Genomic DNA, 21961 nt, shown 5'->3' on the forward strand with positions numbered 1-21961 from the left:
AAAGGAAGCAAAGTTGGGGAGACATTTCAGGCCGTCGCCATATGCAGTCGCCATGCCTCTCCTCTCCGAGATGGACGCTGGTTAAGATCTCTCCTGGTAAGCGACCACCTCGTGGTGCTACACAGATTACTAAATATGGGTTAAAGGAAGATGTGAGAATTAACCAATAAGAGGCTGAAACTAATGGGCCAGGCAGTGTTTAAAAGAATACAGTTTCCATGTAATTATTTCGGGTGAAAAGCTAGCCAGTGGTGGGACGCAGCCCCAACATTCCTTCTACATACAAGTGACATTTGATAAAGGAAAGAAATGGGATTACGTCATTACAACTATTATGGTATGTAAAGCATTGGCTGCACACCTGAGAGTTTGCTTGCATTTTAGGATTGGCCAGAATTCTCCAGATTATGCTGATCTATCCCACAATCACCTATCCTTCACCTACCTCCAGCTGGAAGTGTCAGGGAAGCCACCATCCCTTACCCCTTTCCCTGTAACAATGGGTGGAATAGTGACAGTGGGAAGATAAAATGTGACCTGGTTTCACCCCAGTGCTCAAGCTAAAAGGACCTGAGCACTAGCATTGAGATAGGCTGCAGGAATCCTAGTCTTCACCTTCTAAGTCCTGCTGGTTTGCCGAATCAATTCTTTTCCTTGCCCCAACCGTCTGTCCTCAATTCACTGGGACCTCATCAATTCATTAAGTAAACGGACAGGCTTGGTCACACACACAGTACTGAGAGCATCCTATTTAGATTACTGGTCCAAGAATTCCAAGTTACATTAGAGGTAATTATTCAAACCTAAGACACGTGTATACCTGGTGTGCATTGTACAGAACAGCAGGGTAGAGCTATCAGGAAAGTGCAGGACATTTGACTGCATAACAAATGAAGACACAAATGTCAGCTATTAAATACTTTATTTAGGAATGTTTGTCAAGCAGGACAGTAGACTAATTTCATAATTCGCACTTTTTCCGATTCACAAAGCTTGGGGAAAATGCTCCAGTAACAATAGGTATCAACTCCTGAATACCCAAAGCTGTTTGTCTTCCCTCATTATTCTGGGTAAGAGATGCGTGTAGATTAACTTAGCTTTTCTGCATAAATTATCCCCCGAAACTAATTTGCAGCATACAATTCTATCTGTAAAAAGCTTACACAACCCCTCGTAAATAGAATATGAATAAAAATATAAAAAAAGCACACATTTTTAAACCCGAGCATGAAAACTGACAACGTTGGCTCTGGCAACCAACCTTTTCCTTCAAATGTTCAGCATGGGCTGGACCATGAGCTGTGGGGAGGAGGAAAACAGCCGGAGCTGAGTCTTCAGCCCAAAAATTCACTGAAGTTCTTGGGCCTCGGAATTCAAGTGCTCAGTTGAAATTTCTACCAAGGCAGTGAGGACAGGAGGAGAGTTCGCCAGGAGCGGAGCCGTGATGATTTATTTCCCCTTTCCCACATGTTTCAGTCTGACACAGATGGGAGGAGCAGCTTATTTTATTAAAGAGCAAACATAGACTCAAGGGTAAGCCTATTGGTAACCTAGTTTTCAATGCTGTTTTTGGATTTTGCTCACACAGCCCACGCTAGTCTCAAGCTCACTATGTAGCTAAAAACAACCTTGATCTTCTATTCCTCCCCCAACCCCATGTATGAGGATCACTATACATATACATATATATACATATAGCCAGGCAAGTGTCATCATATCGAGGTGAGTGTCACCATATCCAGGCAAGTGTCACCATATCCAGCTGAGTGTCGCCATAGCCAGGAAAGTGTCACCATACCCAGGCGAGTGTCACCATAACAAGGCAAGTTTCACCATAACCAAGTGAGTGTCACCATAACCAGGCGAGTATCCCCATATCCAGGCGAGTGTCACCATAACCAGGTGAGTGTCACTATATCCAGGTGAGTGTCACCATATCCAGGCGAGTGTCACCATAACCTGGTGAGTGTCACCATAACCTGGTGAGTGTCACCATACTCGACTTCTTCCTCATAGCTTTCCTCTTGTTTACACAACAAACCAGCTTCACTGATGACTTCAGAGCATGGTGTGTCCAGCAAAGGGCACTGAGGCCTGTACAAGTATAGGTGGCCAAAGACACAAGGGACAGAGCATAAGGAGCTACCCACTCTTTATGCACAAAGCCTCCTACCTACCATGTGCACCACCTGGGGGCCATCCTGCGTGTCGCATTACCTAACATGCCTAGAAATGCTACTACCTAACAGTCCTCCAACTGCCCCACCTTGCATTAGCAGGCTGTTCCTTCAGTAGTACTAGCTGCACTCACATCAGATGTTCTCCTGAATCAAAGGCTGTGGATGTAACTACGGGTAGAGCACTAACTTAGTAGGCAGGCCCAAAGCCCAAGGTTCAAGCCCCAGGACTGAAAAAACAGAATGCTAATAAACTAAGTAAAGAAAGTATGTCAGGGATAAAGGACTCCATATTTAGTACACAGCTTTTGATTTACGGCACTATTATTCTGAATTTATTAGTACGTCTTATTCATTTTTTATTTGACTTTCAATATATATATAATCAAAAATCCATCTAGATAATGTTCTACTTGAAAACAGCAATTAGATGACTCCTGGATTCTTGGGTCTGGTTCTGTTCTAGTCTGAAGCACTAAGGACTGAACCTGGGGTCTTGCTTCTACTGGGCAAGTGCTCTACCACACCCCAGACCTTCAACTATGTAACCTAGCATGTCCTTGAACTTGTTATGGCCTTGCCTCAGCTGACCAAGTATCTGAGATTATGAGCACCTTGGTAAAAAAAACATTATTTTAAAATAAAATATTAAAAATATTTGGAAGATGGTAAATAAAAAAATCAATATGAATCTAGTATATAAAAATAGTTCTTTATTTCCCACAGGAGTTCAAGGCAAAAGAAATGCTATCTCTATTGCATTCAGCTAAATGTCTTCATCTCTGCTCTCCAGCAAAAATTGGTCTCTAATAAGACCAATGCTTCCCAAGCTGAGGAGGATATCACAGGATATAAATGTGATATCCTGCCTCAAAATGCACCATACAACATAAAAGGTGAGCCTTAGCAAGGCTTCTAAGTACTGTGCTGGTCTGAATGTAATGTCCTTAGGAGTTCATGTCTGAACACTTGGTTCCTTGTTGGTGGCACTGTTAGGGGAAGTCATGGAACCTTTAGGAAGTGCAGTCTTGCTGGAGGAAGTATGTCACTGGGGGCTTTGAGATTTTACAGCCTGGCTCCACTTCCTGTTCCCCCTCTGCTTCCTGCATATGGATGAAATGTGACCAGCTAGCTTCCTGCTCTGACCACCATGCTTTCCCTGACTGCTGCCAGCCTTCCCTGCCATGAAGGACTCCATCTCTCTGGAACCATAAGCATCAAGAGACCCTTTCTCCGATAAGTTGCTTTTGGTCATGATGCTTTACCACAGCAACAAAAAGTAACTAATAAAAAAAATTGATCTCAGTCGTCCGCAAATACTTATTTAGCAACAGCACAAAATTGGTGTCTTAGAAACCCAGCAGATACAATTAAACTGTATCACAACAGAATCCTCTATTTTTAAGGCAAAGATATATAAATTAATACTGACGTATTACAAAACGTCTATGTACTAAAATTTCTATGGTCTCTAAAAATAGAGAATTCATACCTTTTAGATTACAACTGGTCACACATTGTTCTTTTGAAACATGTTCATATAAAGATAGAACCATTTTATTATATGGGTATCAAATGTCACCCATAGATATGATTGCCTAATTAATTTAAAAAATGTGCACTTGACCCTAATCAACAACCATCGCAACAGAACCATCTCTGATTAGATGGTGAGCTGTAATCCTCCATCCACAACCAGAACGTGTCCTGTGATGTATGGAGACTCTAAGAGAAACACAACCGCATGAGCCACGTCGAGAGCCTCTCCAAACCTCCCGAGAAGGATGTTTTTCGTGAACTGTTCTTCTTTCAAGTGTTTTGTCATATCTGTGTGAATAAACCCTGAAAGAGAAATGTCAATTCAGTCGAAAGTACGGACACTAAAGAAGGATGTTCATCTTTTATAAAGAGAATTTGACGTTATTAATAAACATTGTTTAGGAAATACAGAATATTGTTAGCAATTAAGTGTACAATTTTATTCCCTTTAACTCAGCGAACAGTTACTGAACACAAAAAAATGCCTAACTCCCAAGTCCATGACTCAACTCTTGGCAAACATGAAGATAACACTGTGGAATGTAACAGGCAGATACAAACCTGAGTGAAATACAGCAACCATAATCTACGGGAGAGGGAGTAACTGCTGCATACCCAGTTGTAATGCAATAAAATCTGGTGACTCCCTTATAATGCTATAAATAAAATGCTAGAAAAATGACTTTCACATATGTGGGGGAGAAAGTGAGACACGGTGTTGAGAGATAGTGTCACAAAGACAGCCCTATGAACTGATTTTGCAATCCTATGAAGAATTAATCCGTTCCATTTACTAAACCAAGGTAACTGATGACAGGATAAGCCCAGGATTCCAAAGTCCATATACAAAAAAAAAAGTCTTATAAGTACCGCGCGCTAACCGATTGCGCCACTGGAGCTCCAAAGTCTTATGGTCATATCTAATCCTGATTTTAAAAAATGTACGCAAAAGATGAAGTTTTTAACTCAATATTGGTATATACGCAATGGAGTGTGCAGAAAGCAAGTTCTGCAGAGTGAAATATTATATATTCAGTGATTCACAATGGTTGTATGTATGAATATATACACACACCAGGATCAACTACAGGTTTAAGACAGTGGTTCTCAGACGAGCAAGGCATGTACTCACTCATAAGTGGATATTAGATAAGCAAAGGATAACAAGCCTACAGTCAACAAACCCAGAGAAACTAGGTAACAAGGAAAACCCTAAGAGAAACATACATGGATCCTCCTGGGAAGGGGAAATAGACAAGATCTCCTGAGAAAATTGGAAGCGTGGGAGTGCGGGGGGAAGGGAGGACAAAAAGGGAGGAGAAAGGAAGAAAAGGAGGGGGGATGAGAACTTGAGGGAATGGGATGGTTGCGATGGAGGAAGGACAGAGAGGGAGAGCAAGGAAAGAGAGATCTTGATTGAGGCTATGGGGCTAGGAAGAAAGCTACCACTAGAAAAAGTCCCAGGAATCCACAAGGACGACCCTAAGCAATTGTGGAGAGAGTGCCTGAACTGGCCTTGCCCTGTAGTCAGATTGATAAATATATTAAATGTTATCACAGAACCTTCATCCAGCAACTGATGGAAGCAGAGGCAGAGATCCACAGTGGAGCACTGGGCTGAGCTCCCAAAGTCTAGTCGAAGAGAGGAAGAAGTGAGAATATGAGCAAAGGGGTCAAGACCATGATGGACACCCAATGAAACAGCTTACCTGAGCTAATGGGAGCTCACCAACTCTTGCCTGACAGCGGGGGAACCAGTATAGGATCAAACCAGGCCCTCTGAGTGTGGGTGACAGTTATACACGTATGGCTGGGGCAGACTGTGGGGCCACTGGCAGCGGAACCAGGATTTATCCCCACTGCTGGTTCTGGCTTTTGGAACCCATTCTCTTTGGAGGGACACCTTGCTCAACCTAGAAATAATGGGGCGGTCATTGGTCCTTACTCAAAGCAATGTGTGGACTTTGGTGACTTTCCATGGGAAGACTTACCCTTTCTGAGGAGTAGATGGGGGTGGGATGGGCGGTGAGCTGGAGGGAGCAGAAGGAGTAGAGGGAGTGGGAACTTGGATTGGTATGTAAAATCAGAAAAGACCTTTTTTAAAATAAACAACTATTTTAAAAAAAAAAACACAGTGGTTCTCAACCTTTGGGTAGCGACCCCTTTGGGGGTTAAATGACAGGGGTTGCATATCAGATACTCTGTATATCAGATTTTTACATTATAATTCATAATAGTAGCAAAATTACAGTTATGAAGTAGCAGTGGAATAATGTTATGGTTGGGGTCACCACAGCATGAGGAACTGTATTAAAGGGTGGCAGCGTCAGGAAGGTTGAGAAGCACTGCTTTAAGAGATTCCTACAAGATATACATATATCGCCAATAAAATGTTACCACATAGTATTTTGTTCGCTAATACTAGAAAAAATTGAGACATGGTCTCACCAGGTAGATCAGGCTAGCCTAAAACTCACATAAATCCACTGGCCCCTACCTTTGAGTGCTAGGACTGAAGGTGTATGCCACCATGCCCAACTTCAATCACTAGTGTTTGAAAGAAAGGAAGAAGGAAGGAAAGATAGGAGGGAGGGAGGGAGGGAGGGAGGGAGGGAGGGAGGGAAGAAGTGAGGTAGGTATGTTGTGCGTAGGGGTTGCGGGTGTGCTTTCTTTTTTGGGAGTAGGGGAGGGAGGAAACAAAAAAAAAGCAAATCAATACTAATCTTCATGAGAGTAGTACCAGTAAAATTCAGGTGACAAAAGTGTACGAAAACTGGCAGACGAGCAATAGAAGTGAAAATTCACCGTACATCAACACACACACACACACACACACACACACACACACACACACTCACACACACCCACACACACACACCACACTCACACACCACAACCACACACAAACACACGCTCGATCAACACAAAACACTCACACACACAATTAACACACATCACACGCACACACTCACACACACACACTCACACACATACTCACACACACACCCACACACTCACACACACACACTCACACACACACACTCACACACACACACTCACACACACACTCACACACACACCCCACACACTCACACACACACTCACACACACCACACTCACACACATACTCACACACCACACACTCACACACACACACTCACACACACACTCACACCACACACTCACACACACACACACTCACACACTCACACACATACACACACACACAAAAAAAAGTTTTCAAATTGACTTACGTTAAAGCTAAATCATTTATAAATTAGATTATAAATCAACTTGAATATACTATCATTTACAAGTAATATGTTGATAACTGAGCTAAATACTGGAATCTTCTGCTAGTTTATTGTGTAATACTAGATGATTAAGTTTACTTTGGGTTTTCACTTATAAAAACTTAAATGTTTTCTTTGGGAAACAATCGTAGTTTTTTTTTTCTTTCATAAAATCTAAGACAGTGAGAGGTTACTCATGAAATCTGGAAACAAATTGAGAGGTATTTCAACAGGGAGCCAGCTGACAACATCCGCAGCGTAAAATAATGTTGGTATCAATGACATAAATGAAGATTCCACATCTGTAATCTTAAAAGCAGGCTACAGATGAATTGCATGTATAAACAAGGTGAAACATACATGCCAAAACGCCAACATTATCATCTGATCACTGCTGGACATCAAAGTGACTTTGTTACCAGAACTGTACACCCAATCACGATTGTCTTTGTACTTTTCCTTTTAAGCTGTCCACACAGATATATATAAAATCTCTGCACCCAGATAGAATTATTGAAAAAGTATGAACATTATGAGTTACAGATGGTCGATAATGAGGGCCAGAAATAACAACACGGGTGCCGTATTACTTGTGTTTGCCTGTGAGACTATATGTGAAACACAGCCTCCTCTACAGTGAAATCTCAGCACATTTATTTGAAAACTCAGCAGTGTTCCCTTTCATCTTCAAACACAGCATAGGGAGGGAAGGATGAAGGCAGCGGCTGGCAAAGACAGAGGGACAGCCTCTGTGGACTTTCAACTGGCGAGCAAACCTGCTGTTTTGAGACAGGGTCTCACTGTGTAGCCTTGGCTGTCCTGGAACTCCTGCCATTGAGGCTCGTCTCAGACTCACAGAGACCCACCTGCCTCTGCCTCCTGAGTGCTGGGAGTGGGAGACCGCACGTGGCCTAAAGATGGAACTTAGCTCTTCGGTAAGGAGCCAGAATCCAGCAGAACCCAATTCTCTCAAGAACCCGAGAGTTACTGAGATCCAATGCTGTGTTAGCCTGCTTCTTTTCAAGGGTGCCCCAGAGAAAATGAACCCTATAATCACCTCAGATCATAAAAATTGAGTGAAATAAAATCACTAATGATAATGCTAAAAAAAACTTCTGTTACTACCCCTAACTAAGGCTCAGGGGGCGTTGCAGAAGAGGGGCGGGAAGACCGTAAGTCAGTGGACCAGGATGTCTGTTATGAAACAGGTTTTTCCTGCATATGACAGGGAGGCTGAACCCATGAAATCTCAACAAGACCTGCACAATGACACTGCCAGCTGACACGGCAGCATGGAAGGGGAATCTCATGAGGCCTGACCCTGAGAGGAAGAGCTGCAGCCAATTAAGGGCTGCTGACAAAAGGAGATTCAATCTCCTCGAAGGATGAGCCCCCAGTAGGTTAGCCGATCCCCGGCAGTCAGCCCGAAATACATGCACATAGAAAGCACACTAAAAGGACTTAGCGTCACACAAGTATCTGTGTGACAATGACAACTGAAGAAGAGATCGTGAGCACGAGAGGGGGATGGGAGAGAAGCAAGAGGAGCTGGAGTGGGGGGATGGAAATGACAGAAATACTGATTCATGAATAATCTCAACTTTTTTTTACATTAAAAAAAATCTCTGGTAAAGAATTCATGATTCAATTGTCTTTTACTCTAAAATCCTAACAAAATTGGCATAAAGTGTTTTATACTAACTTAGTAAACTCAGCAGGAAAATGATGCAGTTTAATCTAAAAGGCAAACAAAAATAAGCCACAAGAAACTACAGTAGCCATGGTTTAGGGACACTCTTGTCAGTATAGGCTAGCAACTCTCAGGCCGACTTCCAGCTGGTTCTGGTGGGATTTGCTGTGGAGAGAACACCACTGGATTGAGGTTCACGAATCAAGATTCTGTCCCCTGCTCTGTGATGCTGCACAGCTCGGAGTGAAGGAAGCTGTGCACAGACACAGAGCTGACTGTGTATCACAGGAGGAACAAACCAATCAAAGGTGGCAGGTCCCCTGAGGGCTCCTCTGGCTGTGCATGGCTGGCTTTTGAATAAGCAGTCATCATGACTGGAAGGTAAGGAAACTGAGTAAAAAAAAAAAAAAAAAAAAAAAAAAGCCCTCATTTCTTACATAATTTCTTACACACAAATAGGTGTGTGGTCATCTGCTACATAAAGGGGTTCTCAGCCACAGCTCCAGCTTGGAAAATAAGGGTATCGGTTGTCAGGGGGACCGTCCACAGCCTCTCTGCAGACCTGTGGACACACACCAGGAGTGAAACAGCTCAGAGAGCTGTTGGCCATCGCTGAACTGCAATAAAGTCTGAACGTAAAGTGGGCGTGAGAGGAAGGGAAGGGGCTTGTGAGATGGCTCAGTGGATAAAGGCACTTGCTGCAAAAGTCTGACCTGAGTCCGATCCCCAGATCCAAAGATGGAAAGAACAGACCCCTGCCGCTGTCTGCGCTGTCCTCTGCTGCCTCCAGTGCACATGTGGCCCAAATAAGAAACGCTTTCTTTTGTTTGCTTAAGGAAGGGAAGAATTTGCCCTGACATACCAGTTTTTCCTCTTGGGTTGTGTGCAATGTGACAATGAACGATATTCCTAGAGATCCTTCTCTTCTCTCCGTGGTGTCTTTTTCGTTAGTTGACTTTATCTTAGTCACTTTAGGTGCACAGAACTATTGGACAAAGGCTCCGGTGCTGATCACACTGCCCTCACCCTGTGCTCCTTTCATTTCCCTTCTGTCAATATCCTACCTTAGCGTGGTTTATGTGCTACAACTAATGACACATTACGAGGAAAAATCTGCAGAATACAAGGGGGAGGGGTCACCCTTCAGCTGTGTAATAGACTTTAGCAAATGCTACTGCCACATCATCACCATGACAGTACCAAGCACCATGGTTATTCTGACCCACCTACCTGCAGCTCTTCAGACTTCATATTCCTGTTCCAGGTCATCAGAAACGAAACAAGAAATGTTAGGCTAGTCTCTTACGAGAAATCATTTGGGCTGTTCCAAATGTCAATGTTATCCTATGCCAATGCTCTTGAACCATGTCTCCCTTAGACATAAATTCACAGCCTAAAGCATGACCTACAATTACTCTCAGATACGAACCCCACATATCACAGAGCGGAGAGGAGGTATCAGTGGCCCCTCAACATCCCATACACTTATCATTATGTTGTCTTACTTTCCAGAGCCCCAAAAGACTGTCCCCATATCCTTCATATTTGTAAAGGCTCTGAACTCCCCACCTTTGCTCCATGTGTTCACAGACTTAAATGGCTACAAAACCCATAAACCACCAGCAGGTGCCACTGTCCAGCAGAGGGTGCTGTAGCAGTGCTTCAGTGAGCAGAATTCCCAGCTGGCGACAAAGCCACCATCCCTCAGATCAAGAAACAGTGAGTGAAGTGACATGCATTCTAGCAGCTTAGGGCAAAGACACTACACTTCACTACCGGACATACAATGACACACCCAGCATCCAGCAAGGGGGTGGGAGGGCGGTGTCTGGGGATCACACTCAGGGTCCAGTGCATGCTGGGCAAATGCTCCAGCCACATCTCAAAGCCCACTTTTAAAATATGAACTGTTTAGAGTCTGGGATACTCTGGCTCCTAAAAGCAAGCATGTAGTTCTTGTCCGGTGAGAATTTATATTTTGTAATCTCAGAAGAAAGTACATTTCATTGATTCATATTGAGTAGTAAATGACTCTAGTCAATCTATCAAATATTATATCTAATATTCATTGATTGCCAATTAGCAAGATTAATCTATAATGGCAACAACTTTACTTTATAAGCCAAGCAGTAAAGACCAAAGTGTAGAACAGACCTTTACAGAACAGTCAAGGAATTAGCACAGAGTGGCAGTCTAATTCATTATTCGCCTTGTTCCCTGGTTTTCCTGCTACATTTGTTTTTCAACTCTTTTCCTATGGAACCTCCACTTGCAGTTAATCAGGAAAACAACATAAAAAGAAACAAACTAGAGGTCTGAGGGCTGGGAAGATGGCTCAGTGAAGAAAGTGGTTCCATACTAGCATAAAGCCCTCAGTCTGGAAACCCTGGATCCACGTCACAGCCAGGCACGGAAACACAAAGGACCAGCACTGGGAAGACAAACAGATCACAGGCTCAGTAAGCTTAAACAGTGAGCTTCAGGTTTAGTGAGAGATTCTGCCTCAAAAAATATAGTGGAGAAGTGATTGATTGGCCTCCAGAAGTGAGTGCATGGGTAAGTACACCATAAGTACACGTTTGTTGGCTCTGTTTAAAGATCTAGTGAAGAAGCTGATAGATCTTAATTGATGTGGGATGCTCTTCTGTATATGTGTTGCTTTTACTGGTTAATAAATAAAGCTGCTTTGGCCTATGGCAGGGCAGAATATAGCCAGGATGAAAGAGATACGGGGGGGGGGAGAGAGAGAGAGAGAGAGAGAGAGAGAGAGAGAGAGAGAGAGAGAGAGAGAGAGAGAGAGAGAGAGAGGAAGGGCAGGCAGAGTCAGAGAGACACCATGTAGCGCAGAGTCAGAGAGAGAGACACCATGTAGCTGCTGAAGGAGAAAGATGCTCAGAACCTTTACCGGTAAGCCACAGCCTCGTGGCAACACACAGATTAATAGAAATGGGTTAATTCAAGGTGTAAGGGCTAGTTAGAAAAATGCCTGAGTCATTAGCCAAACAATGTTGTAATTAATATAGTTTCTGTGTGATTATTCGGGTCTGGGCAGCTGGGAAACGAAAGAGAAGTCTGTGCTTATACTTAATACCAAAATTAAGTCAATAAATAATCTATAGAATTGATTAAATCTTATTTCAATCTATACTATGCACAAGCACACACATATACACACAAAAAATATATAATATTACAAAGGCTACCCTACTAAGCGGGCACATTTTAGCAATAGATTCTATCCCCAATGTGAATTGGACTGGAAAAATAAGATCTTCTCTAAGGCACTTCCATAACAGTCTTAAAATTTCTCCTTTGTATACAAGCTGGATTTCCACCATTCATCCCATTGCCTTGACAACTAATCCACAACAGCCATTCTTCAGCATCTCCCAAGTGCAGTACACATCTATTCTCCCTTCAGTACTTGACACTGCAGTGATTTGTAGTGATTTGTTCATTTATGTCTTTCCAGCTGTACTCCGCATCCTGCAGCAGAAATAATCGTTTTTGCTACTCCTGAACCTAGCACAGCCCTGGCACAGAGGAAGTCACCCAGGCCATCCACTGCATGAGTCTGTGTGAATTGGAAAGGAGGACCTTCCTCCCAGCCAGTGAGCGTTTACAGCACCAGAAAATAGAATTAACTCCTCGTTACCCATACCACTGCAGCCCCAAAGAGAGAGTGAGAAATCATGCCATTCCACACCACAAACCTACCACCTGCAATGGCAGGAGATGGCTTAGCTCAGTCAGCACTGACAGTGGCAGCCTGCACAAAGCATTCGGAAGCAGAGAGCCAGGCCTACATAATAACAATGCAGCTTTCCACGGATAGCTTTTGTTTGGGGCGCCTTTCCTTCTCCTTCATAGACAATGCATCTGAGCCACAATAACTTTCTAAGTGCGCATGTATTTGGACTGTCTGAACTTAGCTAGCCTGTGACTGAACAGTGAACTGGGATGAAGGTGTGCTATACAGAAAACGGGTTCACAGAACATCCTGAAAAACACCCGCTGGCTCAATATTAGTGCCAACTCTCAGGTCCAAGCTGGAGCCGTGAGGGAGTTAAAAGCTAATGGTGGCAGAGGTCTACAGGAGTAAACCTCTTAAGTAATTAAAATTCAAGACAAAGATACCATATCTAGGTATGGCTTAGCAGTGACTCGTGGATCTGAATTATAGCATCTTTTTATTAGCAAATGACAAATAATGTATAAATAAACAAAAGGGGGATAATAAGTAAATAAAAACATAATAAGACACTGGAGAATCCCAGATAATTAAGAGGAAAGACAGTAGCAGAAGGATAAAAAGACATAAATATTATAATTCTAAAGGAAACCCTGGGGACATTATTTTTCAGCTCTCCATGAAACAGCCAGGTAGCTTTAGGTAGATTATGTTGAACCCCTGGTCACAATTTTCTAAATTGTCAGTGTGGCTGGAATAAGCCAGGTGTAGTAGAGCAAACCTACAATCCCAGTACTGGAGAGTATAGTGAAGACCCTGTCTCAAAACACAAGATCATCTCCAAGGTTCTCTTACCATAACACATTCCTTAGCTTGTGCAGAATTTAAAAGTAAAGAATCTTATGTAAAACATGAGGAAAAAAATCTTTAGTTGCTAGTTTATTATCTCTTTCCACAATGATTTCAGAGAGACACTACCCAAATGTCAGTTTATGACGACCAATTTGCCCATTAACCACATTAAAGTTATTGTACAGTCTTCACTGACCTGGTGCAACCACATTTACTCTGATTTTTTTCCGTGCAACCTCTTTAGCAAGCGAGCGTGAAAACCCAATGAGCCCTCCTTTGGTGGCGCTGTACACGGACTGGCCCACATTGCCTTTGAAACCAATAATACTCCCTGCAAGAAAAGAGGAAATGAAGTAAGTGTAAACCAACTGGTTTGTACTTTGAAAATTCACATAATGCACAGTCCACAGACAGAAAGGAAAAGCCACCTTCCTCTGTTCTTTGCTTAAATGAGTAACTCTAAGCATTGTCTGTCCTTCCACAAGTAACAGGTAAAGGGGTCAACCTGATGGTGACACACGGCAAAGAGGAACTGAAAGAAAACGATGCCAAACCACCAGGGACAGGGAGGGGCTTACACACTGTTATCTATGTGAAAGGGTGGAAGAGGTTAAATAAGGATGTCGGGTTGGCAGGTTGATAGCATAAACGAGAAGAGAAAAGTGCCCCTAGGCCCCGGGCATTTGAACACTTGGCCCCAGCTGGTGCTGCTGTTTAGGGAGTTTTAGGAGGCGTGGCCTTGCTGGAAGTGTGTCATGGGGGAGGGGCGGGATTTAGGAGTATGTAGCTTCACCCCACTTCTAATTCCCTCTCTGCTTTATGCTTGTGGTTGCGATGCTATCATCTCTCAGCTTCCTGCTTCTGCCATCATGCCTGCATCTTGCCTCCCCACCATGATGGATTCATATCCCTCAGGGACCATAGGCCAAAATAAACTCTCTCTCTTTCATGAGTATTCTAGGCCATGGTGTTTATCACAGTAACGGAAAGGTAACAAGCACAGGCAGAAATAAGTTAAAACAAGACAATGTAAAATAAAGGTTGATTAATTGATGAGTCTATTGTAGATATGAACAAGATCCACTTTCACCTCCAAGAATGAATCCAGTACATTTAAACTACTGTCAATCAATACTGACTATACGAACTTCCTAATAGTGAAATTTTAAAACTTTTGTTTATATTTACCTTGTACTTGCTACTAAAGATTACTCAGTGACCTTGTCTAATAAATATGTAAAAAATTATAATTCAAATGTTAATTTATGCAAATATATACAATTTATGCAAAAAAGCAGAAGTAGGGAAGTAATTTTCTATACCGCTGGCCTGCACTTACAATACAAAAATTAAACAGGAACCTAACACACAAACACAAAATTGAAATTACTTTAGAAAAAGAGAATACTATACTGTAGATGGAGCAGTGGGGCTGAGTCCCGCCACCCGGCTATCTTTACACCTGAAATAATTACACGGAAACTGTATTCATTTAAACACTGCCTGGCCCATTAGTTTCAGCCTCTTATTGGCTAACTTCTCACATCTTGCTTTAACCCATATTTAGTAATCTGTGTAGCACCACGATGTGGTCGCTTACCAGGAGAGATCCTAACCTGCATCCATCTCGGAGAGGAGAAGCATGGCGACTGCTTATGGCGACTGCCTGAAGCATCTCCCCTCACTCCCAGCATCCTGTTCTGTCTACTCCACCCACCTATGTTCTGACCTATTGGGCCAAGCAGTTTCTTTATTAATTAACCAATGAAAGTCCTCCATCACTATACTTTTTCTTATACTTAAGAAGCCCAAAGTTAAAATGTTCACTTGTATTATACAATCAACCACTGCCTGGTGACAGTAACTGGCCCCGCCAGGTGCCCCTGCAGGGTAGTTTCACAGTGGTGTGATCATCCCCGAGTACACTGACATGACCTGTGATGTCCACTTCTTCTGCACTATGGGCATCTCCCACTGCTCCCGAGACACACGCCTGTGTAACATGAATGCACAGATCCGCAAACAATGACAGGTGTATGTGTCCCTAAGCATGAAGAACAGTAAAATGACAAAAGTTATCTACAGGACCACTGCCATCTCTCTGTCCTGCACCAACTGGGCTGTCGCGTGGCCCACCACCAAATGCGGTTCCTCGGTAGAGAGAGGAAGAGAACTAAGCGGCACAGGGAGAAAGAAAACCGTCAGGTTAAGGAAAGTGGTGGACAGGATAAGAGCTGTGTGGAAGAAAAACAGAAAAAAGTGACATTCCAGGCATGGCAGAAAGGTCCAACAAGGAGCATTCACACCAGCACCCAGACCACGCTCCGGTTTCATTTGGTCCAAGTAATGACTTCTGAAATATCAAGTCTACAAGTTCAGCCCTTCCTGTGGTACTTTTCTATAGAATAAGTATGTCCACTTAGTCTTAGGAACATTCTAAGATTCTGAGGATTTAGGCTTCTAAAACTTACCTAAAATGTAGGTGTTTTAACAGATTTGCCCTGTGATGTCCAAGCACAGTCTTGGGCCAGTGTAGCAGTTCTTAACAACCCAAAATCTGAAGTGGCCATGTCCGAAGGCCACAGGCCACCAGTTCCTCCTAAGAGAGAGCGCTAACAAGCTTTTTACAGCCATTTAAGGTATTGCTTCTCACTTAAAAATAAAAAGCAGACAGTCTGCTGCAAATCTTAAGTACTAAAATGAAACCACATTCCATGTCCTTCTGTACTTTCCGCTCGCTCTTCAGGCCTGAACCCACAATGCCTCTTCCTTGTGATTCCAGCAAACCGAAAGGCCAAGCATTAATGTTCCTTAAACCTTGACACCAGAGAGGTCAGTGATCCATGCAATTGCTGTAGATGATTATTATTTAGGTGCCATGTCTACAAGTTTTCTTTTTAATTTTAAAAATTAGGTTGGATTTCTTTGCAACTTTTAAAAATAAAATTTCTACCTCCTCCTCCAACCAACCCTCCCAGTTGCCCCCACAGTCTCTCAAATTAAGACTCTTTTTCTCTTTATTATTATTGTTACACACACACACACACACACACACACACACACGCATATCCACTTGGTACTGGATAACCAATTAGGGGGTTCACTTCTTCTGTTCTCAGCAGCGCTTACTTTCCTGTAGTTCTTTCTTTGGGGGAGGACAGGACCCCTTGGGTTTTCCCCCCTTCTGTCTTAACAATGTCTACTGTGGTGCTTTGAAAGAGAATGGCCCCCAAAGGGTGGCACTATCAGGTGTGTACCTGTTAGGACAGGTGCGGCCTTGATGGAGAAGTGTGACAGTGTGGAGGGGGGCGTTGAGGTCTCAGAGACGCTAAAGTCACACCCAATAAGACAGACCACTTCCTGTCGCCTACGAGCAAAGACATAAGAATTCTCAACACCTTCCCCAGCACCACGTCTGCCTGCACACCGCCGGGGTCCCTACCATAATATACTGAACCTCTAAAACTATATAAGCCGCCACCTCAATTAAATGTTTTCCTTATAAGAGTTGCCATGTGCACGGTGTCTCTTCACAGCAACAGAAACGCTAACTAAGACATCTACTGATATCTCACTGTCCAGGCCTTGTTAGGTAGCCATATTGTTGAGGTATCATGTGTGTAGCATCCTGGTTTTTCTAGGAAACACAATCACATAGTACATCATCTGGCCCTTTGGCTCTTACAATCATTATAGGTTTGACAAAAAAGAAAAAGAAAAGAAAGAAAATGGGATGCCTGATTCGTCTTGAAAACTGAAACTGCTGACAGAGTTGGTACAGCAAGACTTCTAGATGTGCGCAGCTGTGGCCTCTCCTGTGCCATACAGTCTTAGAACACTGAATCTAGATGTCACTTTTTAATACTTGCTAAGTTATCATTTAATGCTCAGCTGACTCCTGTGGAGATGTACATCTGCAAGTTTTGTCTCATTCATTCATCAGTTCAATACTTTTTCCATAGATACCCAAAGGATAAACTTTGCTGTTGATCAAGTAAATCAGTAGATTGAGTACTCTGATGTTTATATCCAATAATTAGAAACCCACAAAGGTGAGCACTCACCTACATTAACGATGGATCCACCCTGCTGAATCATCATCTTCATGGCCGCCTTGCAAGTCAGCATGGGGCCCAAGAGGTTAGTGTGAAGCTGAGATATCATGTCTTCAGCTTTTGCTCTCACTAGGAGACTATCTCTACAAGAAGGAAACAGCAGAACATGAACAAGTAGAACAAAATATTCACGTCTAGGGGCTGGAGAACTGGCTCAGAGTTAAGAGCTCCAACTGCTCTTTCAGTAGAGCCGAGTTCAGTTCCCGGCAACCACATCAGGAAGCTCACGACCACCTGTAACTCCAGCCCCAGGGTATTCACTGTCCACTGCAGGCCTCCACAGACAACTGCTTCCATGTGCACAGTCCCAAACACACAACATTTTAAAACAGCAAAAGAAGATCTTTTTAAAAATCAAGTTAAAACATAATTACAATCCTGATTTAAGATATAGTATAAGCTGTGCTTTAAAGCTAAGTGCTGGCCCATTCCCGTTGTGCCCCATCTCTGCCTCCTATACACAGATCAAGACAGGAGTCTGCAGCCATGCTGCTACCACAACTTCACTCCGTCAACATGACTCCAACACTCTGAAACCATACCTCAGTATAACACTTCATTGCCTTGGTCACGGTGTTTTGTCACAGCAGTGGAAAAGTAACCAAGACATGGACTAGTAAGAAAAATCTTGTTTTAAAAAGATATAAGAAATTTACCTTAATGTTTGACCAACCTGTTAATGCCAGCTGCATTTACCAGGAAATTGACAGGACCCAAATGTTTCTCCATCTCTTCAAACGTATGCTGAACATCCTCCTCTTTAGCAACATCACAGCTAAATGCCAAGTGGTTTCCTATGAAACAAATTTAAATCAGAACTGCCTGTAAATCTTCACTTGAATTTCGAACTTATTTGCAATATGATTAGACTATAAGGCGAGCCCCTGTTGAGCCTAGAGATGAAAGCATGTCGTGAAAGCATGTCATGGGTTCCCGTGCCCATGGACCACCGAAGGAAAGAGACACAGTGGGCAGAGGTGAAAAAGAAATAACGAGGTTTTATTTCATCCTTCTTCTTGTGTTTGTTTTCACTTCGAGACAAGGTCTTGCTGTACGGCCTCGGCAGGCCTCAGAACTCAGCCTGGAAAACGCTGGGATTACAGTGGGCCCGTGAGATAAACTATCACAGAAAACTAACTGGAACTTTGGGGTTTCCTTGCCGAGCACAGTAGTACCAGGCTATCCATGGTGCCGCGACTTGCTGGATCCACAAGTTGAAGGCTATCCTGGGTAAGTGAGACCTCAAATCCGTCAGAAGAAGTAAGCTTGGAATGTTTAAAAGTAAAAATAGTTGGGCTCAGCAAGTTCACTGGGTAAGGGTAGTTTCCACTAAGCCTGCTAAGTGAACTCATAGTGAAAAGAGAGAGCGGGTTGTCCTCTGCCTTCCCCACATGTGCCACAGCATATACATACCCTCTCACCTAAATAAAATACATGTAATTTTAAAACCTGCAATAAAATCTGGGCATGCCTGCAGTCCCAACACTGAGACAGGAGATTGCAGCTGTAAGTTTATGGCCAACCTGGGCAGGAGAGGTGGCCCAGTAGAGCGCTGAGTTTGATCCCTATTACCACACACAAGCAATTATACTTCAAAGGAAGAGTACTGTCTATTTAACAAGCTACCATGTTAACACACATGCTCCTTAGTTTATGATAGGGGTACACCTTCCTGGGTAGCCAAGATGCATAGAGGAGATCCCAGAGGAAGCACACGGAGTAACAGTTGTCTAGCAAACTGGAAGCAGGGCTGACTGGGTGCTGAAGCTTGTGTTCACACCCAGGATGAATGGCTAGCACATGGTGCCCGCCTGTGTTCCCAGCACTGAGGAGGCAGAGGCCAGATCTGGATCCAAGGGAAGCCTAGACTGCATAGTGAGACCCAGTGTCAGAGGAAGCAGAGAAGCCTGGAGCAGGGTCAAAGTGTGCTTTGTACTAAAGATGTCACAGCAAAGTAAGGTCATCCCAACAATGGGGCAATTGAGGCACAAGAATCCCAAGTTCAAAGCCAGTCTGAGTTACATTACCAAGACTGTTTCCATAGAAGTACATAAATATAGCAAGCACCGACTACACCTTCGGACCTGTAATACCCAACGCTTTCCTGATAGGGACATGTATTTTTCTCCATTCTACTAACAACGCTGTCTTCCATGTTGTCTTCTCACAATCATCGAGACTTAAACTCGCAATCCAATGGCTAATCCACTATTAATAATCGAGGGGGTGGAATTGGAATGCAATTAAAAGGATCTGGCGAAACAAATTAATAACTTATTAACGTGTTTGGTCAACTTGGGAAAGCAACCTTGATCTATCTACGGGCTGCTAGTCGGGTTTCTCTTTGAAATACTGTTGTGTGCCTTGGTGAAGGGCAAGAAGAGCTCTCTGGAAAATGCAATCTAGCCATCTCTACCCGGCAGCCTGACCTTCCTGACTTCACCAAGGACGGTTCTCTCCTACCAGAGGTCCGAGCAAGGCGGCTGTCAAATGTCCGTACTGGCCCTGGGGAGATAGCTACTTCTCAGGGGTCCTCGAGATCTGCCTGGGGTGGGCGAGAGCCACACTGAGGACTTGGTCATGGGTCACGAGCGATCTTGGGCGCAGACTTATCTACAGGGCCAGTGACCGAGAGCTCGTGGACTCAGGCTCGACGGCTGGCACCGCGGCCGCGCGGCGGGGGCACGTCTTCGGGTACCTACCGCCGAGCTCGCCGGCGGCGGCTTTGGCCACTTCCAGGTTTCTGGCGACGATCGCCAGACGGTAGCCTTTCTGTGCCATTAGCTGAGCTACAGCCCTGCCGATCCCCCGGGAGCCTCCGAAAACCGCACAAACTTTGTCCATCTTGGACCCCGGACAGAACGTCTAAGAAAAGACACAGCTACGAGGAAAAGGGAGCGAACACTCCCTTCTGACAGCCAACCCTAGCCACAGAATGAGGCGCAAAGAGTTAGACGTCGGCGTGCACGGACTCGTCTGTGTTGCAGTGCATGCTGGGTTTTGTAGTCCTCTCTTAAGAGGCCCGCGCCTGTGCCTGTGAGCTTTGCAGCCACTTTGTTGCTGGCTGCCTCTTCCCATGCTGGGATAGTCAGTTGGCACTATGGTTCAGGGACCAAAGGTCATTTGCTCAGAGATAATAGGGTTGCCAAAACCGTGGACTTTCCACTCCGTAGTTAGCAGCCACATTATGTCCTTCTGGGTATGGACCTGTCCTGAGTCACCCACGTTTTTTGCTGCAGACAAAACCTGTTGGAGAAATATGAAGTCGTCCCCCAAGTTATTGCAGACGTTAGCCTTGCACTGTAACATTATTATTATGAGGGTGGATGTCCTGTGGAGGAACACTAGCAGGATGTGGTGCTGTAGGCCTGTATTCCCAACACTCAGAAGGTTGAGGCAGAGGGCTCACTGAGAGTTCATGGCCAGTCTGGTTACAAAGTGAAAACCTGTCTCAAAGAAAGAAACCATGTAGAGGGGTTCATTAAATGTGTGTGCTCTTGTTTTTGAGACAGAGCCTGCTATGTTATCTAGCACTCACTGTATAACCCAGGCTGGCCTCGGACTCTCAATGATCCTCCTCCTTCAGCCTCCAGTGTGCTAGGAGCACAGGCATGGACCACCACACCCTTTAACTGAATGATCTAAATAGTCTGAAGATTAGAGAGCAAACTTAGATCATTATTGACAATATTGGGTTTCTATACTCCTAAATAAGATGTTCTGAGTGCTTTCGGATCTTTGTAAATTCGAGGCCAGCCTGGTCTACAAGAGCAAGTTCCAGGACAGGCTCCAAAGCTACAGAGAAACCCTGTCTCGAAGAAAGCAACAAAACAAAACAAAAAACAAAAGGCAGCAGGCGGTGGTGGTGCACCCAGCACTTCCGAAAGCAGAGGCAGATAGTTCTCTGTGAGTTTGAGGCCAACCTGATCTACAAAGCAAGTTACAGGGCAACCAGAGCCACAGAGAAACCCTGTCTTGAAAACTAAAAACAAACAAACAAAAAAGACATTTAGACGTGTACACACCTTTAATCCCAGCATGGGGGAGGCAGGGTCAAGTGAATCTCTGAGTTCAAGGCCAGCTTGGAGGGAGGGAGTTTGGTGAAGGGGAAGTCCTATCTCACCCCCCCCCAGGCCTCCAAAATAAATAAATAAATAAATAAATAAATAAATAAATAAAGTAGTCATTTGTTACCATTCTAGTATAAAAGGAAACTGTTAGGAATTTTCCTAACCTGAGCTCTCTGCCAACACAAAAATCCCAATCAAGCCAAATCACAACAAGCCAAATTAAAAAATATCCAGGTTTAATGAGATCCCTGAGCTCTCAGGTGGCCCCAAAGGGGAACCCAGAAGCTGAGAAGGCACCGCACCACCGGGGAAGAGGAGAGACACTGAGGGAGAAGAAAGACACCGGGGGAGTGGTCAAGATTTTTGTGGGCTGTCTTGACTCTCCTCTGGGGAGGAGTCAAGGTTTAGCAGTCACAGGGACTGGGCCTCCAAAGATGGAGGCCAGAGACTTACAGAAACATTTCTTGACAGAGTATTAGTGAACTAGATTCAGAAAATACAAGATACAGTCCTGTGGTTAAAAAAAAATTACAC

The 21961-nt window shown here is 43.8% G+C and overlaps 1 protein-coding gene across 1 annotated transcript; it reads right to left on the reverse strand.

Moving 5' to 3' along the window:
* Positions 1-905: 905 nt before the first annotated feature.
* On the reverse strand, positions 906-20286 carry Cbr4 (carbonyl reductase 4). The gene is made up of 5 exons (XM_038327041.1): positions 20060-20286; positions 18031-18151; positions 17307-17440; positions 13439-13573; positions 906-4019 (listed from the first exon to the last, which is right to left on the reverse strand). Exons 1-5 carry the CDS (start codon positions 20199-20201, stop codon positions 3841-3843), a joined length of 711 nt encoding a protein of 236 aa, XP_038182969.1. The 5' UTR covers positions 20202-20286; the 3' UTR covers positions 906-3840.
* Between the last annotated feature and the right edge of the window lie 1675 nt (positions 20287-21961).

This window comes from Arvicola amphibius, chromosome 4, assembly GCF_903992535.2.
Source record: "Arvicola amphibius chromosome 4, mArvAmp1.2, whole genome shotgun sequence".
Lineage (NCBI taxonomy): Eukaryota > Metazoa > Chordata > Mammalia > Rodentia > Cricetidae > Arvicola > Arvicola amphibius.